Source organism: Sminthopsis crassicaudata, chromosome 2, assembly GCF_048593235.1.
Source record: "Sminthopsis crassicaudata isolate SCR6 chromosome 2, ASM4859323v1, whole genome shotgun sequence".
Lineage (NCBI taxonomy): Eukaryota > Metazoa > Chordata > Mammalia > Dasyuromorphia > Dasyuridae > Sminthopsis > Sminthopsis crassicaudata.
Window position 1 is genome coordinate 258,686,639 of NC_133618.1, and position 21,345 is coordinate 258,707,983.

General features: G+C 34.4%; 1 protein-coding gene across 6 annotated transcripts in view; it reads right to left on the reverse strand.

Moving 5' to 3' along the window:
- The window catches only part of TRAF2 (TNF receptor associated factor 2), a 66,476-nt gene that overhangs the window by 20,148 nt on the left and 24,983 nt on the right, over positions 1-21,345 (reverse strand). For all 6 annotated transcript variants that reach the window (XR_012486351.1, XM_074289099.1, XM_074289098.1 and 3 more), the window contains 3 exons: positions 17,456-17,676; positions 16,736-16,814; positions 16,347-16,445 (listed from right to left, as the gene is read on the reverse strand). Coding sequence is in view for 5 of the 6 variants with exons in the window: in XM_074289099.1 (XP_074145200.1) it covers positions 16,347-16,445; positions 16,736-16,814; positions 17,456-17,676 (399 nt within the window). In the remaining variant the exon portion in view is untranslated. The remainder of the gene's footprint in view (positions 1-16,346; positions 16,446-16,735; positions 16,815-17,455; positions 17,677-21,345) is intronic.

Here is a 21,345-nt window from a genome sequence, read left to right on the forward strand (position 1 = left end):
GAAAACTGGGAAAAACTTTTTGATAAAGGCCTCATTTCTAAAATGTATAGAGAAATGACTCAAATTTAAAGAATATAAGTCATTCTTCAATTGATAAATGGTCAAAGAATATGAACAGACAATTTGCAGATTAAGAAATTAAACCCATTGCTAGTCATATGAAAAAAAATGCTCTAAATTACTGTTAGAGAAATGTGAATTAAGACAGCTCTGAGGTACCACTTCACACCTCTCAGGTTGGCTAAAATGACAGGAAAAAATAATGATAAATGTTGGAGGGGATGTGGGAAAACTGGGATACTAATATATTATTGATGAGGTTGTAAATTGATCCAACCATTCTGGAGAACAATTTGGAACTATGCCCAAAAGGTTATTAAACTGTGCATACCCTTTGATCCAGCAGTGTCTTTACTGGGTCTGTATCCCCAAAAAAGTGAAAAGGACCCACATGTGCAAAAATGTTTGTGGTAGCCCTTTTTGTAGTAGTAAGGAACTGAAAAGTGAGTGAATGCCCATCAGGCTGGGAAATTGCTAAATAAGTTATGGTGTATGAATGCTACGGAATATTATTATTCTGTAAGAAACAACCAGCAGGATGATTTCAGAAAGGCCTGGAGATGTAAGGGGCCTTTAAATGGGTGCCACAGCGCATTGGGAGATTGAGGCCTGGAAGTAATTTCTGTGGATATTAGGACTGCCCTTGAGCGGGATCCTGGCCATATTGAGATAGCTTTGTAATGGGTGACTCTCTCGCTGATTGGCTGTGTGTGTGACCTCACAGGCCCTATATAAGCCCACTGCAGGCAGCAGGCGGCCTCTTTAACCTGGCGTTCTTCACCTTGGCTTCCTAGCCTGGGTGGCCAAGCCAAGATGGATAGCCAAAAGAGGTAAGGGTTTTGGTAGTGAACACATGGGTCTTCTGACCAGGTGTTCACTCGGGAACCAACAAGTCAGGGCATCAGTTAGGGCATTATGTGAGTAGGTATAATAAAGGCTTTTAAGATTACATGTGGCTGTTTTTGAGTGCGCTACCAGTTATTAAGCTATAGATTCAATAGATTGTGGCCAGAGACCTTTGAAAGCCTCAGAGGAGGCGAGCCGGGTAGAGTTCACACTGCAGAGGACAGTGGTCAAAGGTACTCTGGTGGGTCTAGGACAGACTAGTAATTGTAACTGCCAGGAGAGCACGTTACATGGAGAGACCTTAATGAGCATGATAAATGTGGAAATATGTTTAGAAGAATTGTACGTATTTAACCTATTACTTGCTGTGTACAGGGAGAGAGAAAAATTTGGAACACAAGGTTTTGTAAGGGTGAATTTTGAAAACTACTTTTGCATGTATTTTGAAAAATTAAAATTAAAAAATGATGAATGGTACTAAAAAATAAAAGATGGGAAAGGAATAAAAAATAAAACATTTTTTCATAACCTTTCCTCATTCACTTAGTGTGTATTAAGTGGTTTTGTTGTTTTTATTGTGACATGTATTGTGAATAAAATTTTAAAGGGAGGCAACTTAACAGTCCCTATTCTCAACGAATTTACAAGTATATTCATGTGAAAAAAAATAAGGAAAAATAATGTAAAGCAATATACAGGGTATCCTAAAGGTCTTTGGACAATTTTTTAACTTTAACAACTTAAAACTGGAGAGGGGTTGGGGGAGTGCACTAAAATTTTTGGGACATCCTCTATAAATAAGTGGAATTTAATGTGATAAAAATTTTTAAACTTCTTGAGGCCTAGGACTACAAATAAATTAAGTTTTTTGTTTTACCCACAGTGTTTACCATAGGAATGGGCACATGGTAATCAATACATTCAGTATTAATGGCCTAATTTTCCACAAATATGATATATACTGGGTCATATTTTGTATTGTACTCTGTACTTCAATCAATAGTATTTATCACAATCAAAGAATTCTAGAGTTGGAAGGAAACTCAATAGTTACCTACCTATCTAGACAACAATTTATATCTAAAGAAATGTATCATAGGGAGGAGCTAGGTGGCACAGTGAATAGAGAACCAGCCCTGAATTCAGGATGACCTGAGTTCATATCTGGTCTTAGACACTTAAAACACTTTCCTAGCTGTGTGACCATGGGCAAGTCACTTAACCCCTATTGCCTCAGCTAAAAAAAAAAAAAAAAGTATCATAGTATAAACACAACTGTTTATATCTGACATATCTGACAAACCTCCAATGAAAAGAAAATCACCATTCTATTTCTAAGTTATAGAGAAGTTTTTTCTGACATCAAGCCTAAGTTTGTATCTTTGAAATGTTTACCCATTGCTCCTGTTTTTGCCCTCTAGGATCAACCAAATTTAAAATCCTCTGACTCCAAATTCTGGATTTTATTCATAGTACCATTCTGTTAGCACTGAAAGGGATTGCAGAGAAATTCATTCCAACCTCCTAATTTTACAAGGTAGGAAAATGAGGCACAGGTTCACTGTCTTCTACAATCCATTCCACAATGATAATTTTGGTCTTTGATTATGTTTGCCCATCTGATGAATGTGGTGCAAGGTGAAATCACAGGAATGTTTTAATAGGAATTTCTTTTATTAGTGATTTGGAGGGAAAAGGACTCATATGTACAAAAATATTTATATGTGGCTGAACAAGTTGTGATACGATTATGATGGAAATCTATTATGTTAAGAAATGACAAACAGGATAGTTTCAGGAAAATCTGGGAAGATTTATGGGAAAATAATGGAAAGTTAAGTGCATAAAACTAGAACATTATATACAGAGTAATAGCAATATTGTTAAGACTGATCAACTGTGAAAAGACAGGACCCATGATGAAAAAACGATACCATCTGCAGGGAAAAAACTGATGAATTAAATACAAAATGAAGAATAGATTCATTATGTTTCTCGCTTTTATGATTATCATTAGCAATATGGCTAACATGAGAATGTTTTGCATGACTTCACATGTATAATTGATATGACATTATTTGCCTGCTCAATATGAGATGAGTTGAAGGAAAAAATTTGGAAATCAATTTAAAAAAAAATGAATGTTAAAAATAAAGAAAAAAATTAAGTGATTTGAAATTTTCACATGGTGGTTTAAAAAAAAATCTTATTTTTATTATATGTTTAGTTTATACATCACATTTATTTCTGAACATATCCCTCCCTTCTCTACCAAGCAAGCCATCTCTTGTAATAAAAAATTTTTTTAAAGAGGAAAAAAAAAGCACTTCACCAAAACTAAATAACACCTTGATCTGTTTGACAATATGTGTAATAAGACAGCTTGGTGGCACAATGGATAGAGCAACAGCTCTGAAGTCAGGAGGACCTGAGTTCAAATATGGTCTCAGACACTTAACACTTCCTAGCTGTGTGACCCTGGGCAAGTTCCTTAACTCCAATTGTCTTAGCAAAAAAAAAAAATATATATATATATATATATATATAATTATCTATTTTCCCCCCTTATTCTTTTCAAATCTATGATTTTCCTGCTTCTATTTGCAACTCACATAAAATTTCCAGTGCATCTCTGAATTCCTCATATGTAAATCTTATGGCATAGATATAGTCTAATGTATTTATATACCATTTTGTGTGTGTGTGTGTGGGGGTGTTTTGTTTTGCTGTTCTCTAAGTGACAGGCATCTATTGTCTGTTTCAGGTTCTTTGCTACCATAAAAAGTGCCACTATGACTATTTAGGAAACTTTTTCCTTTCTTTCTGTCTTTGACCTTTTTGAGAGAGTCTAGCTGTAGGATCTCAGGGTCAAAGGATATGAACATTTTATCTACTCTTCTAGAATAATTTCAAATTGTTTCCTAAAATTATTGTGCCAATTCATTATTCCACTAGTAATGTATCAGTGTGCCTTTCTTTCATTGACCTCATCAACCCTGTGATTATTCCTATCTTTTTCACCTTTGGCAATTAACTGGGTCTGAGGTGACCTTAGTGTCATTTTGATTTAAATTTCTCCTATCAGAGATTTGGAACAATTTTTCATAAAGCCGTTACAGTGTGAATTTCTTTTCTTTTTTTTTTTTTTGAGTTAATATTCTTTTATTCTTATTTTTTTCCTCTTTTTTTTTAAATTTTTATAAAGCTTTTTTATTTTCTTTTTTTTTTTTTAATTTTTATTTTATTTTATAATTATAACATTTTTTTGACAGTACATATGCATGGGTAATTTTTTACAACATTATCCCTTGCACTTACTTCTATTCAGATTTTTTCCCTTCCTCCCCCAACCGCCTCCCCCAGATGGCAAGCAGTCTTATATATGTTAAATATATTACAGTATATTCTAGATACAATATATGTGTGTAGAACCGAATTTTTTGTTGCACAGGAAGAATTGGATTCAGAAGGTAAAAATAACAGTTTACATTCATTTCCCAGTGTTCCTTTTCTGGATGTAGCTGGTTCTGTCCATCATTAATCAATTGGAATTGGATTAGCTCTTCTCTATGTTGAAGAAATCCACTTCCATCAGCATACATCCTCGTACAGTATCATTGTTGAAGTGTATAATGATCTTCTGGTTCTGCTCGTTTCACTCAGCATCAGTTGATGTAAGTCTCTCCAAGCCTCTCTGTATTTCTCCTGCTGGTCATTTCTTACAGAACAATAATATTCCATAACATTCATATACCATAGTTTACCCAACCATTCTCCAATTGATGGACATCCATTCATCTTCCAGCTTCTAGCCACTATGAAAAGGGTTGCCACAAACATTTTGGCACATACAGGACCCTTTCCCTTCTTTAGTAGTTCCTTGGGGTATAAGCCCAGTAGTAGTATGGCTGGGTACAGTGTGAATTTCTTTTGAGAATTATTTGTCCATGTCCTCTGATCGCATATCCCATGGGGAATAGCTCTTGGCCTTATTTTTTGTTGCTCATTGTTCAGTCATTTCAGTCATGTCTGACTTTTCATGATCCCATTTGGGGTTTTCTTGGCAAAGGTATCAAAACTATTTGCCATTCCTTTTCCAGCTCATTTTTACAGAGGAGGAATTGAGGCCAACAGAGTTAAGTAACTTACCCAGGGTCCCGTAGGTATTTAATGTTTGAGGCTAGATTTGAACTCTGTCTTCTCAACTTTATCTACCTTTATGCCACCTAGCTGATTCCTAGTCTATTTTGTGTTGATTCCCTACTTATCTTACACATCAGAGATATCTAGTACAAAGGATTTTTTCTCCTCAGGCAAAAAAGTTATTTCTTATTGATGCATTGATTTTGCTTGTGCAAAAGTCTTTTCAATATGAAAACTTAAAAAAAAGTTATCTTCTTTGTTCCTCCTTTGGTTAAGAATTTTCTCATATTTTAAAAAATATTGTATTATCCATTTAATATCCATTTTGAGTTTATTATAGTATATAGTATTATTCATTGTTCTAAACCTAATTTCTGATAAATTCCTTTCCAGTCTTTGAAACAGATAAATGAATGCTGATACTTCGTATTTCTTTGGGAAATTGTCTAAGACAGTTTGTTTTCACACTGAATATCCAAGAAGGAAATCCTGAAGAAGGTAATATCTGAGTTCTTGAAGGAAACCAGGGATTGATTGATTATTCTATGAGGTGAAGGTGAGAAGGGAAAGCATAGAGGACAGCCAGTACAAAGGCAAAGATATGAGAGCTGTAGTGTCATGTTCAAGTAACAGTAAGTAGACCAGTACAGCTGATTACAGAGTGCACTAGAGGTGGTTTTACTTATTTTTATGTTTTCAAACAAAATATAGTTTGCTATGTATTATTTTTACATTAAGAATTTACTAATTGTTTGTGGCAGCTCTTTTTGTTGTAGCTAGAAACTGGAGGATGAATGGATGTCCATCAGTTGGAGAATGGTTGGGTAAATTGTGGTATATGAAGGTTATGGAATATTATTGCTCAGTAAGAAATGACCAGCAGGAGGAATATAGAGAGGCCTGGAGAGACTTAAATCAACTGATGCTGAGTGAAATGAGCAGAACCAGAAGATCACTGTACACTTCAACAACAATACTGTATGAGGATGTATTCTGATGGAAGTGGAAATCTTCAACATAAAGAAGATCCAACTCACTTCCAGTTGATCAATGATGGACAGAGGTAGCTGCACCCAGAGAAGAAACACTGGGAGGGGAATGAAAATTGTTAGCACTAATATCTGTCTGCCCAGGTTGCATGTACCTTCGGATTCTAATGTTTATTGTGCAACAAGAAAATGATATTCGCACACATGTATTGTACCTAGACTATATTGTAACACATGTAAAATGTATGGTATTGCCTGTCGTCGGGGGGAGGGAATAGAGGGAGGGGGGGTAATTTGGAAAAATGAATACAAGGGATAATATTATAAAATATATATATATATATATAAATAATAAAAAAAAAAAAAAGTGTAAGTCAAAAAAAAAAAAAAAAAAAGAATTTACTAATTAAGGAACACAGTCTATTTTGTGACTGGTGACTGTTGCATGTATATGTTCAGTATATAATTATTAATGTAAAAAAAAAAAAAAAAAAAAAAAAAAAAGGAACCAATAGATTCAACTGCTCATATGAAGAATAGAGATAATACACTACATGGCACGAGTTTTTGCATCATACCAAAGTACTGCTTTGTCAAAGAGCTCAATGAAATATCTAAGCTTTCTCTAGATTGAAACATCACCTAAAGACATCCCCCTTCCCTTATATATAACTTTTACAAAGTTTTAAGAATTCAGAAGCTTTCAAAAATTCAAACAATACATAAATTGGGTGTATGGGAATTAAAAAAAAAACTCAGAAATTTTTAATTAAGGGCCTGATAACAAATTCTGGAAAATAGAAAGAATAACTTGTTATTCTATATATATAAATATATGTATATTTTTTTCTGGGTAACATTACGTTTTGTTTTTAAAAGAAACAATCCCACAGCAAAAAGTGCTTACTTTGTTAATTTTCTCAAACATGACAAATGCTTTCAAAAAGCTATTCTCAGGAACTCTCAAAGAAACCACTTGGAACCACATGAATGCATATGACCAGGAGGGAAACCAACCTTTGTCTAATAGTCTGTCTACATCAGTTAACATATTTGTTACTTCTATGAAAATTGGTGCCAAAATTACAGAAAACTCTTTGCTGATTTTGATACCTTTTTTTTTTTTTTTTAAATTAAAGAAGATAGTGGACAGCATTACTTGCTAGATGAGCCTTTGTTAACCTTCTTACCTTCACCATTTTTTCTACATTCAAAAGTAGATTGAAATAAGTTTAAATATTGACTATCTGGGACTGCCCTAATATCAGTGTTTGTTCTCTAGTGATATGCAACTGGTTTAGTGCTTGTTTTATAACAAGAGTTATAAGGCCTACTTAGGGGATTTTTCTGGGCTTTTTTAGAGAAACAATTTGACTGACTGAAAGAAACATGCCAGAAAACACAGATTTAGTTTACCCTTTGTTACTCTACAGTTTTAAGTATCCACAAATATGCTCACTAAGTATTCTCATTCCATGTGAATTAACACAGCTGTTAAGAAGCAAAGATTAGATATTTTAGAAGTGAGCAAAATATATGAAAATCCTAGACAATGACTAATGAAGCCTATGTTGTAACCTTTTTTCTAAACTCACACCTACACAGCCCTTGGGATGTACTTGTGTATGGTGTAGATAGAGTTTAGATTGACTTTTCAGATCTCTTAATCTAAATACCATTAGCTTTTCCTCAAGACTTTTTTCCTTCATATTCAGTTTAGGAGCTTTTATCTTTGGAATCAGAACATCAAATCCACAAATGCATTAACATTAATGAGGTAATTCTAATCTGTTCAAATTCTCTTTCAAAGTGTTCAAGTGTTGCCCAAAATAAGGCAAGAGCCCTACCTTCTAAATCAACTATCAATAATGGCTTGCTATTAAAATCCTGCTAAGAAGAGTATGTTCAAATAGAAATGAAAACTCCCAGTAAATCCTTCCTCATAATACTTAAAGCTGTGATACCATTAAGTACAGGCTTAATCATAAGTATTCCTAAAATTTTAATAGCAGGTACTGAAGAGTAACAAGCATTACATTAAAACCTATATTAACACAAAACTCTAAAAGCTAGATAGAGAATCTCAATTTTTGTAGTACAGCATTACAAAAAAATCCCAAGTCTATAATGGAATAGTTCAATCTTGCCACCAAATAGTAAGTGGAAAAATCACTCAGGGTCCTACAAATAAAATGGCTAGCTTGTAGATAGGTATGTATGTAGGAAACAGGGAAGTATTTCTTCAAATATTTTGGGGAAATTCTTTTCTTCAAAAGTCTTTTCTACCAATTTCAGAAATATTTTGGCAAATATTAGAAATTTCCTAATTCCTAGAATAAAACAGAAAATATTAGTTCATTTTACTTAGCCTAAATTATGGACTCTAATAGATAATGTCAAACCCAGACTGTTATCTGTAACTTGGATTTTATAAAACATGTTAATTAAAAACCAGTATAATTAACTGGTTTTGCTTCTTGGCTTTAATAAATAACATTTTCTTCAACAATTCTAAATAGCCAAAGACTAAACCATACAAATCCAATTTCCAACTGAGCTGATTTAAATCCTGTATCACTTTGGATTTAGAAGAACTGCTTTACTATCTTAATCCCTAGATGAATCTAGAGTTCTTACAACGAAGTAGATATCATTGCCTGGTCCTTCCTATCTGCCAAGAAACCCTGTGACTACAACTTTATACCTAAAAGGAAGTTCCTATTTTTCTCTCATTAACCTTACCTAGATTAATATAAGCCATCAATATTTGATTCAATTAGTAGATTTTAACTGAATTTTAAGTAAATAGAGTAATCATACTTTTAAATTTCAATAAAAACAAACTTGATCCTATTTATTATTTCAAAGACTGTTGAATTTTTCCATATTTTGCACAAATTTTTAAAACTGTGCTTTATTCTACCAATGGTTAAAAACAGCCCACACCATCTTTTGTTAAGTATCTTGGTAAGGGTTTCAGAGAAAAGAAAAACTGGCATTCATTGCCAAATGGGATTTTTCTGACTTTAATTCAAATCTTTATAATTTTCTACAGCGTACCTAATTCAGACAACTTGGAATTAGAGTAGAAACAGATGATTCTGAGCAGCCTAAAGTGAAAATAAATTTTGCTAGTTTTAAGAAGTAAAAGGAAATGTTCGTGCCAGAGAGTAGTTTTGCTTAAATTTTACCTATAAGTTATTTCATCTCTTTTTGGCTCTATAAGACTTACTAATTTTAAAAGCTAATGATAAGGCTTTATCATTCATAATCAAAGGCTAACCAGACGAGGAGTCCCTACAGAAACACTTTGCCCTTTTCAAATGAACAAACAATGACTCCTCTTAGGTACTTTCCACTGCTGTTCTCAAATGGCACAACTAGGGACTTTCCACACTGCATGCCTGGCAGGAGTTACAATTACAGCCCACAGCCCACAGCCCACATTTTTTGGCTGCAGTCTGTGGAGTGAATCTATGGAGACACAGTTTCTACAAAGCTGCCCAAACACTAAATACACTTGTGTTCAGGACTTTCATATATTCTATGCCTTGGGTAGATGGTGAAAAAAAGCTGTATAAGAGAAACTGGTGAAACACAGTAACCAGTTCCTCCTCATGCAGTCTCCATTTATTTGTCCTCATGCAAATGGCAGCACCACACACCACTCACAGGCTTTCTAAACAGATAGCCATACCAAACTGGGTAGAGAGGTTAGGATATTTCAAACATCCAAGCTAGGTCAAATACCATTTCATGATAGGCCAGATTGTGTTCTACCTCACTTCCAATTTAGATATGTTTGTATTTAATCAAATAATCAGACAAGTGATCTTACTAACCTTTTCTTTCTATCCTCTGATACTTATTTATGGTCAAAACATTTACTTTGAATCTCAATTTTCAAATCCATAAAATGGGAATAACAACAATAATAATACCTGTAGTAGTCAAAAAATTGTTGTAAGGTAAGGTTCCAATGAGAGACTTCTACAAAGCCCTTTAAAAACCTTAAAAATCTATATAAATGTTAATTATTAATATTATTAATCTAAAACTATTCTTCTACTTCATTTACCAGCTCCCAAATTATCTAGCACTTCTTTTTTTAAGGGTCACATGTCTTTAAACTTCATTTAATTGTGGGCCTTTTTAATAATACAAAGGACAGGATCTTTAGCCTCAAATATAAGCACATTAGCCTGATAATACTGTACACCAAAACAAACTTAAAAACTTCAGCTATTAATTGGGGCATGTATAAAAGGAGCTAACTGCCATCAAATTGGTAGTTATTTTAATCATGGTTTCTCAAGACCTTAAAAATTATTTATAAATGCACAATATAGCTATTAAAAGGTTTATGAACTCTTCTCTATTAAAGTAAGATTTATTTTCCAAGGAAACACTGGACATGGCCATAAGTTCTCTGAAGAGAAGAAATGGATAAGAACAAAAAACCACCACTTCCAAAGAGCAAAAAATGACCTAGACCAGGCCAGTCAGACATATTATCTCAAATGTGGCCTCAAGGAGTTTTTAAGATCTTTGATGAACTTATTATGTGTTCCTTGTTTCATGCCCCCAAATATCAATCATTCTTCTTCCAAAGGAGAGGAATATTTTACTTAAAACAGATCACTAAGAGAAGTAATATAGTATCATGGACTAGAAATGGACCAGAATTCAGAAGACCTTAGGTAATTTCTCTGGCCAGAGAATCAACTTCCTTATTAGTAAAATGGCAATATTAAAGCCTACCCTGCCTATATCACAGAGTTCTTGGGAAGCTGAATTAATGTATATGAAATTATATATATTATATTCATTTCAGTGAGTAAATTGTAGTAGATCAGTGATAACTTCCTGAATTTTCAATAATTATTGGCTTGCAACCTTATTTCCTTAGATCTTAGAGGTTAATCACAATAAGTTCTGCTTAGAACTTGAATACTCCCAGAAAAACTTTAATATGAAGTAAAATCTGGTGGTTTATAGACATAATTTATATTCTCTTTGGAGTTAGGAACAAAATTTTGAAAACTTTATGCTTTGGAGTAACTTCCCAGTGTGGCCTACAACATGACTCTTTTTGTTTTCCTATGGCAATTCTGACATATTTTTGTAATGATTATATACTCTGCCAATTTTTAAAAAATTACCAGAACACAAAAGGACTTAAGATAATGCTAAATCTTATTCTTCAATATCACACACACACAATTTAGCTACAACCAAATGAATCCCGACACCACTATATTTTGGAATTGTGTCTATGGATAGTCTGCAAGACAGGTCTATGTTAGCTGACACTAGGTCTCTTTCCCCATTTCTTATAGGATCAAACTCTAAAATGGACATTTGATAGAATGTAAACTATTTCAGGACAGGTATTGTTCCATATTTGCCTCTCATCCTGTCCTGCCCATCATCCCAGAACACATAGTAAGCATTTAAGAAATATTTGCTTGTTTTGATGTTTGCTTTGACATGTCAAAGGTCTATACATGAGAAAAGGTAGTCACTTAGTACAAAACTATACTTTCCTTAAGGGATAAAACCACATATTTCAATTATACTCTCAATTTCATGTGTTTTCAAAAGACTTAGAGATGTATGAGTTTTTATGCAAAGGGATGACAATCACAACCATGAGAAACTAATGAGATCACTAAAGAGAGATGAGAAGAAAAAAGGGCCAAAAACAGATCAATCACTAAGAAACACTCTATATAACACAAGTGATACAGCACACCAAGAAAACAAAGCTACAGTTTAAAAAAAAAAAAAAAAAAAAAGCTATCAAATTTCCAGGATAGGAAAAATTTACTGTATACATTCCAAAAAATTTGAATGCTCTGAGTAGGTATTTTTCTTAGTCTTAGAAGCTTAAGAGATTGTCAATACTTTACTAGGAGCTGTCAGTAACTATGTACACTATAAATTCATATTAACTGACTTTAACTAGACCTTTGCTGCAGCAAGACAATCCACTTAGTTCTCCCAGTACTTCTCTCACTCCTTACAAAAGCTTGTCCCAAACTTTCCCTTTCTCCTGAACACTTCTACCTTTAGGAAGTTCCAGTTGAGGACCTTGCTTCTTACCTAAGAAAAAACAAGCCCATTTTCTGTGAGTGTTTTCTTATCCTTTTCTCTTCATCTCAAAACCCCTTATAACATCACTCCCAAATTATTTATTCCTCCTTTCTCCTAGTCTCTGATAATGAGATATGTATCCTTGATCACACCACCTCCTCTGTCACAATAGGCTGCCCATTGTCTCTCCTTTCTCTAAATTTCAACCTTTTCCCATCTCCTGATTTCTTCTTTCCTGCCTTCAAACATGTCTAAATCTACCCCCATCATTAAAAAGAGATGAGAAAGGAATAAGCATTTATTAAGCACATACAATGTTCACTGTGCTAAGTCCTCACAACCACCCTGAGAGATAAGTACTTTTAATATCTCCCAGTTTATAGTTGAGAAAATTGAGGCAAAAAAAGTGACATGTCCTGGCCACACAACTAAATGTCTGAACCCAAATTTGAACTCAAGTCTTCCTGACTCCACATCCATTGAGCCAGCCAGTTGCCACACTCGACTCCATCATCCCCCTTTAAGCTAATGTTTTCCAGCTCTCCTTAGCCCAACTCCCCTTGCTGCTTCCATTTCCTTTCTTCTCATTTATTGCTCAAATAATTTCATCCCAAATGCCTGGAATATATATACTCTTCAGACTAGCAGATTTCAATATACATAATGATACTCTCATTCCCTCATCCCTATGATGAAATGCCTTCCTTTAAAGGTAACCAATGATCTAAATTGTCCCATCTGAAGATTTTTTTTCAGTCTTCATCCTTCTTGAACCCTCTGCTACAAAATGACATTGCCGATCACAGCTCTCTTCCTGGACACTCCTCAATAGACCTTTGTGAATCTATGCCCTATTAGTTTTCCTTTTCAGTTTCCTAGGCTGGCTCATCATCACACCCCAATTGTGGGTGTTTCCTAATCATCTGTTTTTGACTTTTTTTCTTTTAATTTCTCTTTAGCAATCTCATCAATTTCCCATGAATGTAATTATCATCTCTCAGGAGACAACTCACACATCTCTATGTCCAGTCCTATTCTCTTTTTTGAGTTTGAATATCACAACACAACTGGCCTTTAAACTGGATGTTGTTAATAACTTGACAACATCTAACACAAAACTCATCTTTCTCTTTGAACCTACTCCTCTTTCCATCTTCCCAATTTCTATCTGAGGCACCATCATCCTTTTAGTTTCTCAGGCTTATAATCTTGACTTTATCTTCATTTCCTCCCATCACACAGACTCAATGAAGCATCAAATTTTGTTTTTTCTTTAATCTGTGTATATTTTGTATCTAATCTTTTTTCTCTATTCAATACAGACATCACCTTAGTTCAGGTTCTCATTAACGGTTGGCTAGATAATTTTAATAGCCTACTAACTCTTCTCTGTGTCTCAAATTTCTCCCATTCCAGTCCATCCTCCACATAGATACCAAAGTGATTTTCCTTGAGCAGATATCTGATCATATTGTTCCTTTACTCAATAAGCTTCAGTGGCCCCATAGTTCTATTTTTCCAACATTCCTGGAAATTATATTCTCTATCTCTGAACTCTTAGGCTTCTTTCTACTTTTTACACATGGTACTACATCTCCCATCTCTGTACTCTTTCATTTCACCCCAAATGCCTGGAATGCACCTCCTTCATAACTTTAAATATCACAGAATCATCTCTTCCTTCAACACATAAATCTAGCATCTCCTTTCAAAAGAAGCCTTTCCTCAGTGTTTCTGATATAGGTCTCATTTCTAAAATATATAAAAAACACTATCAAATTTATAAGAATACAAGTCATCTCCCAACTGACAACTGCTCAAAGGATATGAACAATTTTCAGGTGATGAAATTAAAGCCATCTATACTCATATGAAAAGAAGTATTCCTTGATCCCAAACACTAGCATTCCCTCCCTCCCTAATTGCTTTGTATTTAACTTATTAGTATTTATTATTGCCATATTTATTCTGTAATTACTTATATTAAAGGCAATGTTGTACAGTGGATAGAGTTGGTTAGGAAGCCAGAAAGACCTGGGTTAAAGTCTTCTCTAATTTAGATGGACTGTGTGAAGCTGGGAGAATGACTTGACCTCTTAGTGCTTTATTTATTGCAAGGCTTCTTAACCTTTTTTCACTCATGATCTCTTTTTGCCGTAGAAATTTTTATATGACCCAAGTATTTAGTATATAAAATAGGTATATAAATCAAACATTTATTGATAAAAAAATAAAATAAAATACAATTTCACAACCCCTACCTTCAGTTTACGTGAACTCATATGGAGTCATGATCCACAGTTTAAGAAGCTTTGTTCTATTGCAGCTCTTCAGAGACTATAGAGAAGGTGCCCCGCTCATTGATAGAGGGAGTTTTCTCACCCAAGAGTTATCTATGCCAATGCAATCAAATAGGAGTCCAATCCTTATCCTTAATGGTTGTCTTCAGAATTAAAAGGATTGTCATTCCAACTCCCTTCACTGGTGCCCTCACCTGAACTGCCTAATAGCCAGGGATATTAATAACCCCCTTGAATTCATTCTTCAATAATTAACTCATCTGGTTACACCCATCCCACCACCTCAATGATTCTGAAGGTTTTCCTGATATTATTCAAACCTCTTTTCTGTCCCCACTAGTCCATTCCCTTATCCCACTCTTTTCAACCCATCCACCCCAATGTCACACTACAGTTACCTACCCCCTTTAACAGTGATCTTGTGCTTCACAGGTAACAAACTTGCCTTTATCTTAAATTTTCTTTCCTATCCTATTTTCTGACCCTCATCAAAAACATGATTTCCCTCGTGATGATATAGTATCCCTGGCCACCCTTTCTACCATTACTTTTCTTTCATTCATTTCCCTGATTCCTAGGTTGAGGTAAGAGCTGAAATAATTTCTCCCTGTACTATAATCACTTAATAATTTCTCTTCCTTTGAGAGGTTTATTCACTCCATATCTACTACCCAAACAAAATCCTTATTCTTAATGTCTGCTGACTTCTTAGAAACTTCCCTTTCTTTTTAAATAGGTCCCGTGTTTGGTTCACAGTCTTTCTTCCTCAACTCTTCATACTAGCAGACTTCAATATACATAATGATACTTTCATTCCCTCACTTTAACTGTCCAATTCAACAGCTTAGTTGTTATTTCACATAATTTATATTCTCCTACCCTCATTTATACGCAGGAATGGTCATACCTTTGATACTGCTATCATCAACAAATGCACTATCTTCCATGTTCATGCACTCTGAAATTCCTTTATCTGATCACGATCTATTGTCTTTCTACCTCTCCTTCTGTCTTGAAACCCCCAACCTTGTTCAACCTCACTATGATCTCTTTACTCTTTAAGTCTTTCCCAGATCAACACCCGTGTGATAGTGATAATTTCCTTCCTTCCCCTATCTCAACCCTTTCCTTGATAAACCAGTTCAACTCTACACTTCCTTTTTATCTTGGGTTCCTTGTGCTTGTTATCCTGCCAGTCTTGTCCTTCCCAGCCTCAGCTTCATTCTCACCCTCCACTGTCTTCACTCCTCCTCATATGTTGTTGAGCAAAGCTGGAGAAATCACAAAGCTATGCTGACTAAAGCCCCTACAAATTTATGTTACATCCTCTCAATTGGATCTTCACTGTGGCAAGGTAATCCCTTTCTGCCTGCTAGTTAGGTCGTACTTCACAATAGTTTTCCCAAACCCTTTTCATCCTTCTTCAAACCTCTAGTGGCTCCCTTTCCTCTCTTTACCTTTTCAGCTAAGAGCTTTGATTCATATTTCACAGAAAAAATTCTCCCTTCATCTCACACTCAAGTGTAAACTCCTTGAGGTCAAGGATTAGCTTGAATTTCATACTTATATCTCCACTATTTAGCAAGCATTAGAGGCAACAATGGGGCTCAGTGGGTAAAAGTGCTTAGCCTTACTTTCCTTGTACAATTAGGATAATAATAACACTTACCTCACAGAGGGTTAAGATCAAACAAGATAACATCTGTGAAGCACTTAGTACAAAACCTGGCATTAGTAAACATTAAGTAGTAGATAGTAGTAGTAGTGGTGCTGATGAGGGTAATAACAGTGGTAGACTACCTGCCACATAATAAACACTTAATAAATTATTTTACAGTTCAGTCATGTATCCACTAAGACATGCATAAAAAAAGAACTATATGAAAGCAAATGGAAAAACTCCAATCTTTACCTCATATTCCTTTATAGTGCCTTTCCATGTGCAACCATTATTGACACAGATAGCCGGTAGGCTTTCTACTTCTCTTCGAGCAGCATTATCTGGAAAAGCCTTAGAAAAAATAAAGAGATGTTCCTCTGAGGTTACGATTTCCTCTAGAAAAAATATCTTGCATAGAAGAAACACTAACAAACTCATTATCACCCATGAGCATAAGAACTGTCTGCTTTTGTCTTTGTAACCTTAGCTAAGCCAAGTCTCTTGACAGAATAGTCTCTTAATAAAGTTTAAATGTTAAGAAATAATTTTACAACTCTAAAATTTTATCCTATGATTTCTGAAACCAAAGCAAATTCAATTTAGCAATTAAAGTATTTACAATTTAGAGACCTTTTACTTACCGAACTACTTTCTAAAATAGAAATGCCTTCTTCATATATTCCCTCCTGAATGCAGGCAGCACAATTCTGAGGCCCAGTGCTTATGAAAATAGAGAAGAAATATGAGCTTACAAATATTCTGACAAGGTACAATATCTGATAAATAAATGCTACCAAAATCATAATTTATTATTTCAGAAAAAACTAATTCTTATGTAAATTTAATGGAACCTCTAGTCTTTCATAGCCATTGCCCAACTAGTATTTATTTAACACCCACATCCTAATTCCCTATAACAATGACAAAAGAATATGTATAACTGACACTCCTCTCCTTAAGTTTCTGACATGACACTATTTCCTAATTCCTGTCTGTCCCCATGAATGGAGTGTTCTCCTTCCTAATTCTGGCCTCCTGACTTTCTTTATATCCCAGATAAAATCCAATTCCTATTTTTTCCTGATCTGCTTTAAAGCTACTGCCTTCCCTCCAGTTGATAATTCTCAATTTATCCTATACATAGTTTGTTGTACATAATTGTATGTTGTCTCCCCGTTAGACAGTGAGCTTCTTTAGAGAAGGGGCTGTTTTTTATTTTTCTTTGTATCCCTAACACTTAGCACAGTGCCTTACACATGACAGTTACCTAATAAATGCTGAAAGATCATTTCTGCATAAGCAAAGAACACATTATTACCACTATGCTGGGTCTTAAAAGTTTCAAAAATCATGATCTGTACCTTATGATGCTGGTCAGACAGTAAGAGCAGTAACGATGTCCACACTGAGCTTGAAATGGTCTTCTCAAAATGTTCTTGCATGCAGAGCAGAGATATTTATCTTCTAGTTTTGTTCCTAGGATATCCTTTGAAAATCCAGGCTGAAGCAAATCTAAAGAGCCTGGAGGAGTAGAATTTGCTGTTGCCATGTGAGCTACAACCCCCAAATGAATTTCAAGACCCTGTAAGAGAAAATAGTAGATCATAGTTGAGATTTTTTATAAACTCTTGGGGGAAACAGTCCTTTAAGCAGAAAAGGACACAATGTTTACCCAAAATTTAAGAGTTAGAAATTTATGACTATGAATCCCTAATCACAGAATTTTAGGGATGACAGGGACTCTAGAGATCATTAAGTTTACCTTCCTTTAGAAATCAGGAATTTCAAGGAAGTTATATTTTATATTTAGTAAAGGGAAGAACCAGGGCCAGTACTCATAAGTTCCAGTCCAAGATAAATTAAACATGCTGAGTGAGGCTCCCCTTTCCTTTCAGAAAAGAAGCCTTAATTTCTAATTGTTCAATTTAGAGTATTTTCATTTATTAGTATTCAAAGCTTACAGGAAAATAAGACTCTTTTGATTCTCTCACAACTCAAGTTTCAAAGCTGAATTCCTGGACAAGTTAAAGCTGCCCCATACCTGATGGAGGGCAATCTAAGAATAGAACTCCCAAAATAGATAGACTAAGATTGCCCTCATATACCCTACCTACATAGCATCAAATAATTTATATATAACAGGTTTTCTGCTACATATCTCAAAGTTCATAGAGTGCTATTTGGCCTGACTTACCCCATTCAATAAAAATGTTTACCAGCTCAGAATGAAGTAAGCAGAAACTATAGAACAAGTTATATAATAACAGTATTATAAAAACAATTTTGAAAAACTTGATAATTGATCAATGTACTGATCAACTGATTCTAGATAGAGCACTAGTGATAAAACATATTAGCTATATTTTGATGGAGTCTATAGACTTAAGATGTGAAGTAAAATGTATGCTTTTAGAAAAAGACAACATGGGTAAGTGTTTTACTTGACCATGCCTATTTATTATAAAAGCTTTGGGGGCTTTCACGGACCATGGAATATGTGATAAGCTCAAGGGAAAATGAAGAAAGTAGAGGAAAAGAAAAGAAAGGGGACGGGAGGAAAGAAAGTATCACTGAAGAATCGTTTCTTTCTTTCTTTTCTTTTTACAATATAGCAAAAAGAACAGAAGGAAGGCCGCAAAAAATAAGGCAATTGACAACTTTCAAAGTTTCATAATTACTTTATTACATACTTTAAAAAGCAAGCTCTACACAATAAATTCACTATTTAATATACAATAACCTCCTTTTGTTCTACAATGTATATGGAAATATTACATTTATTTGATATTAAGTCAGAATAAGAAAAAATAGGGTTTCTTCTGAGATGACAAGACCTTCCTTAAAAAAAAAAAAAAAAAAAGGAATAAACAAGGGAAGGTAATAAAATAATCCTGACTATTGAGAGATTGGTAATGAAGGTCTTTTACTTCAAATGTCAGGTTTTAGCAAATGAGGCAAAATTTCAAATTTATGTTATCCTTCGTACAAAGTTCCTATAAAATCTGCAAAGGGATAAGGTCAAAAGTGCTATCTAAAAATGAAGCTTTAGTGATGTTCTTTTACATGTGTTTTATAAATCTTCAATTAGAAGAAAGTCTTTAAGGGCAAGAAATAGTTCCTTTTGCCTTTGTTTCTAGGATTACCAGTACTGGTCTGTGACAAAAGCTGGGATCTTTGATTGGCCAATCAAAGCAAGCCAAAGTGATTTGGATTTCAGACACAATGCTAAATCACTACACAGTTAAAATGAAGATTGGTTGAATGAGTTCTTGCTGAAGTTATCTGAAGCTCTGTATGACCATCATTTTCTTTTCCAGATGTTCACTAATCTCTCCCTTTATTTTTCTAAATTGTCAAGAATAAAATATAGGTATATTAAGTCCATTGTTTGAAGATTCTTCTCTCAAGATTTTTTTCCTCTTCATTTTTTGGAAAACAGAAACAACATTTGTACTCTTTCCATCTTTCCTGTTCTTCAATCTTGCAAAGATCACAAATAGCAGATTGGTAATCTTATCTACTAATTCTTTTAGTTTCAAATATCTGTGATTTCATTGGTATGGATTCCTTCTTCCACCAATATAGTTTTACAATCCAAATTCTTCATGTGGTTATTTAAAAATTTATCAACCTAAAGTCAAACTGGTGATTAACTTTTGTGAACTTAGTTATAGCCTTATCCTTGGTCATTAGTTTATCCTTAAGGTCTCTATGATGATTCTCCCCCGCCTCCAGGCTGGGGTTAAGTGACTTGTCCAGGGTCACACAGCTAGGAAGGGTTAAGTGTCTGAGACCACATTTGAACTCAGGTCCTCCTGAATTCAAGGCTGGTGCTCTATCCACTGCACCACCTAGCTGCCCCATCTATGATGATTTTTAAGTTTTAAAATGATATATTATTTTTGATGTCACCTTAATTTCTGAAAAACATCCAAAAGTATTTATTTCTCTGTTGCAGCAGTAGTAAAATAAAAATAAGAGTAATTAAACAAAATTAATATAAATCAAATATAAAAAATTCCACACATTTTTTCATGTCTGCAAAAAAGGAAGGTATTGTTTCTTTTTCTTTTCTTTTTTTTTTTTTTTTTATTTTTACCTTCAGGGGGGACAAATTTGGTTATTAAAATTAAAGAGCATTAAGTTTCAATTTCTTTTGTTCTCATTTCCTGTGTGCTATATATATTGTTTCCGTGGTCCTGCTTACTTCACTCTACAATCCATCTAAGTTTTTTCTTGTTTCTCTGAATTCTTTATATCCATAATTTTTATGGTATAATATTATCCTATTACATTTACATAACAATTCTGAGGTATTTAAATCTAACTATATCATTTTCCCTACTCAATAAACTCCAGTGACTGTTACCTTCAATTCCAGGTAACATTTTTCATAAAATCTGGTCACCTCTATCTTTGTAACATTCTTATTACTCTCATCATACCACATTATTTAAGTATTGTAACTTGCTGGCTGTTTCTCACACAAAACATAAACCTCCACTAGCAGCTGTCCCTCTTCATGTCTGAAGTACTCAAATTCCTCACCTCTTCTGCCTCTTCACTTCCCTGGATCTTATTAAATTTAAATCCCACCTTCTGGAGAAGGCCTTTCCCTATCACCCCCACTCCATCCACCTTCAGTGTGTCTGTGCCTCCCCTTCTGAGAGCACTATTTTGGATGTATCTAGTAATGTAATGTCTCCTCCTTGAGAAAAAGAACAAAAAAGTTTTCATTCCTGGCACTAAGCACATTTAATGAATGTCTGCTAAATGACTGATCATTTCCCAACTAATTGTCTATTCCCAACTGTAGTCTACAGACCTCTCTCCTCCTCAACTCCTGCCCCCATAATAGGTACTAATGTCATTCAAAAACCTTAATCATTTTGTTCTTCAACTTCCCATGAACTACTCTTCCACGGTAATTCAGTCACATATACAAATAAAAATGGTTATGCCCTGGATCTTATCATCACAAAAAAAGTATTACCTCCTTTTTGAGAATTCTGAAATCCACTCATTATTTACTGCTCTCCACTTCTCCCTTTACTACACCTTAATTTTTGTCTATATCAGGACCTTCAATCCTTAACTCCTCAATTCTCTGTTAACACTTTCACTTCTTTTCCCCATTTCATCCTTGGTGAAGTAATTTAACTCTACTTTGTCCAAATACCAAATACCCTTAACATTTACTGAATGTGCCTGGCTGAGCCTTAGCTTCGGTTCACTCCTACACAATGCTGCT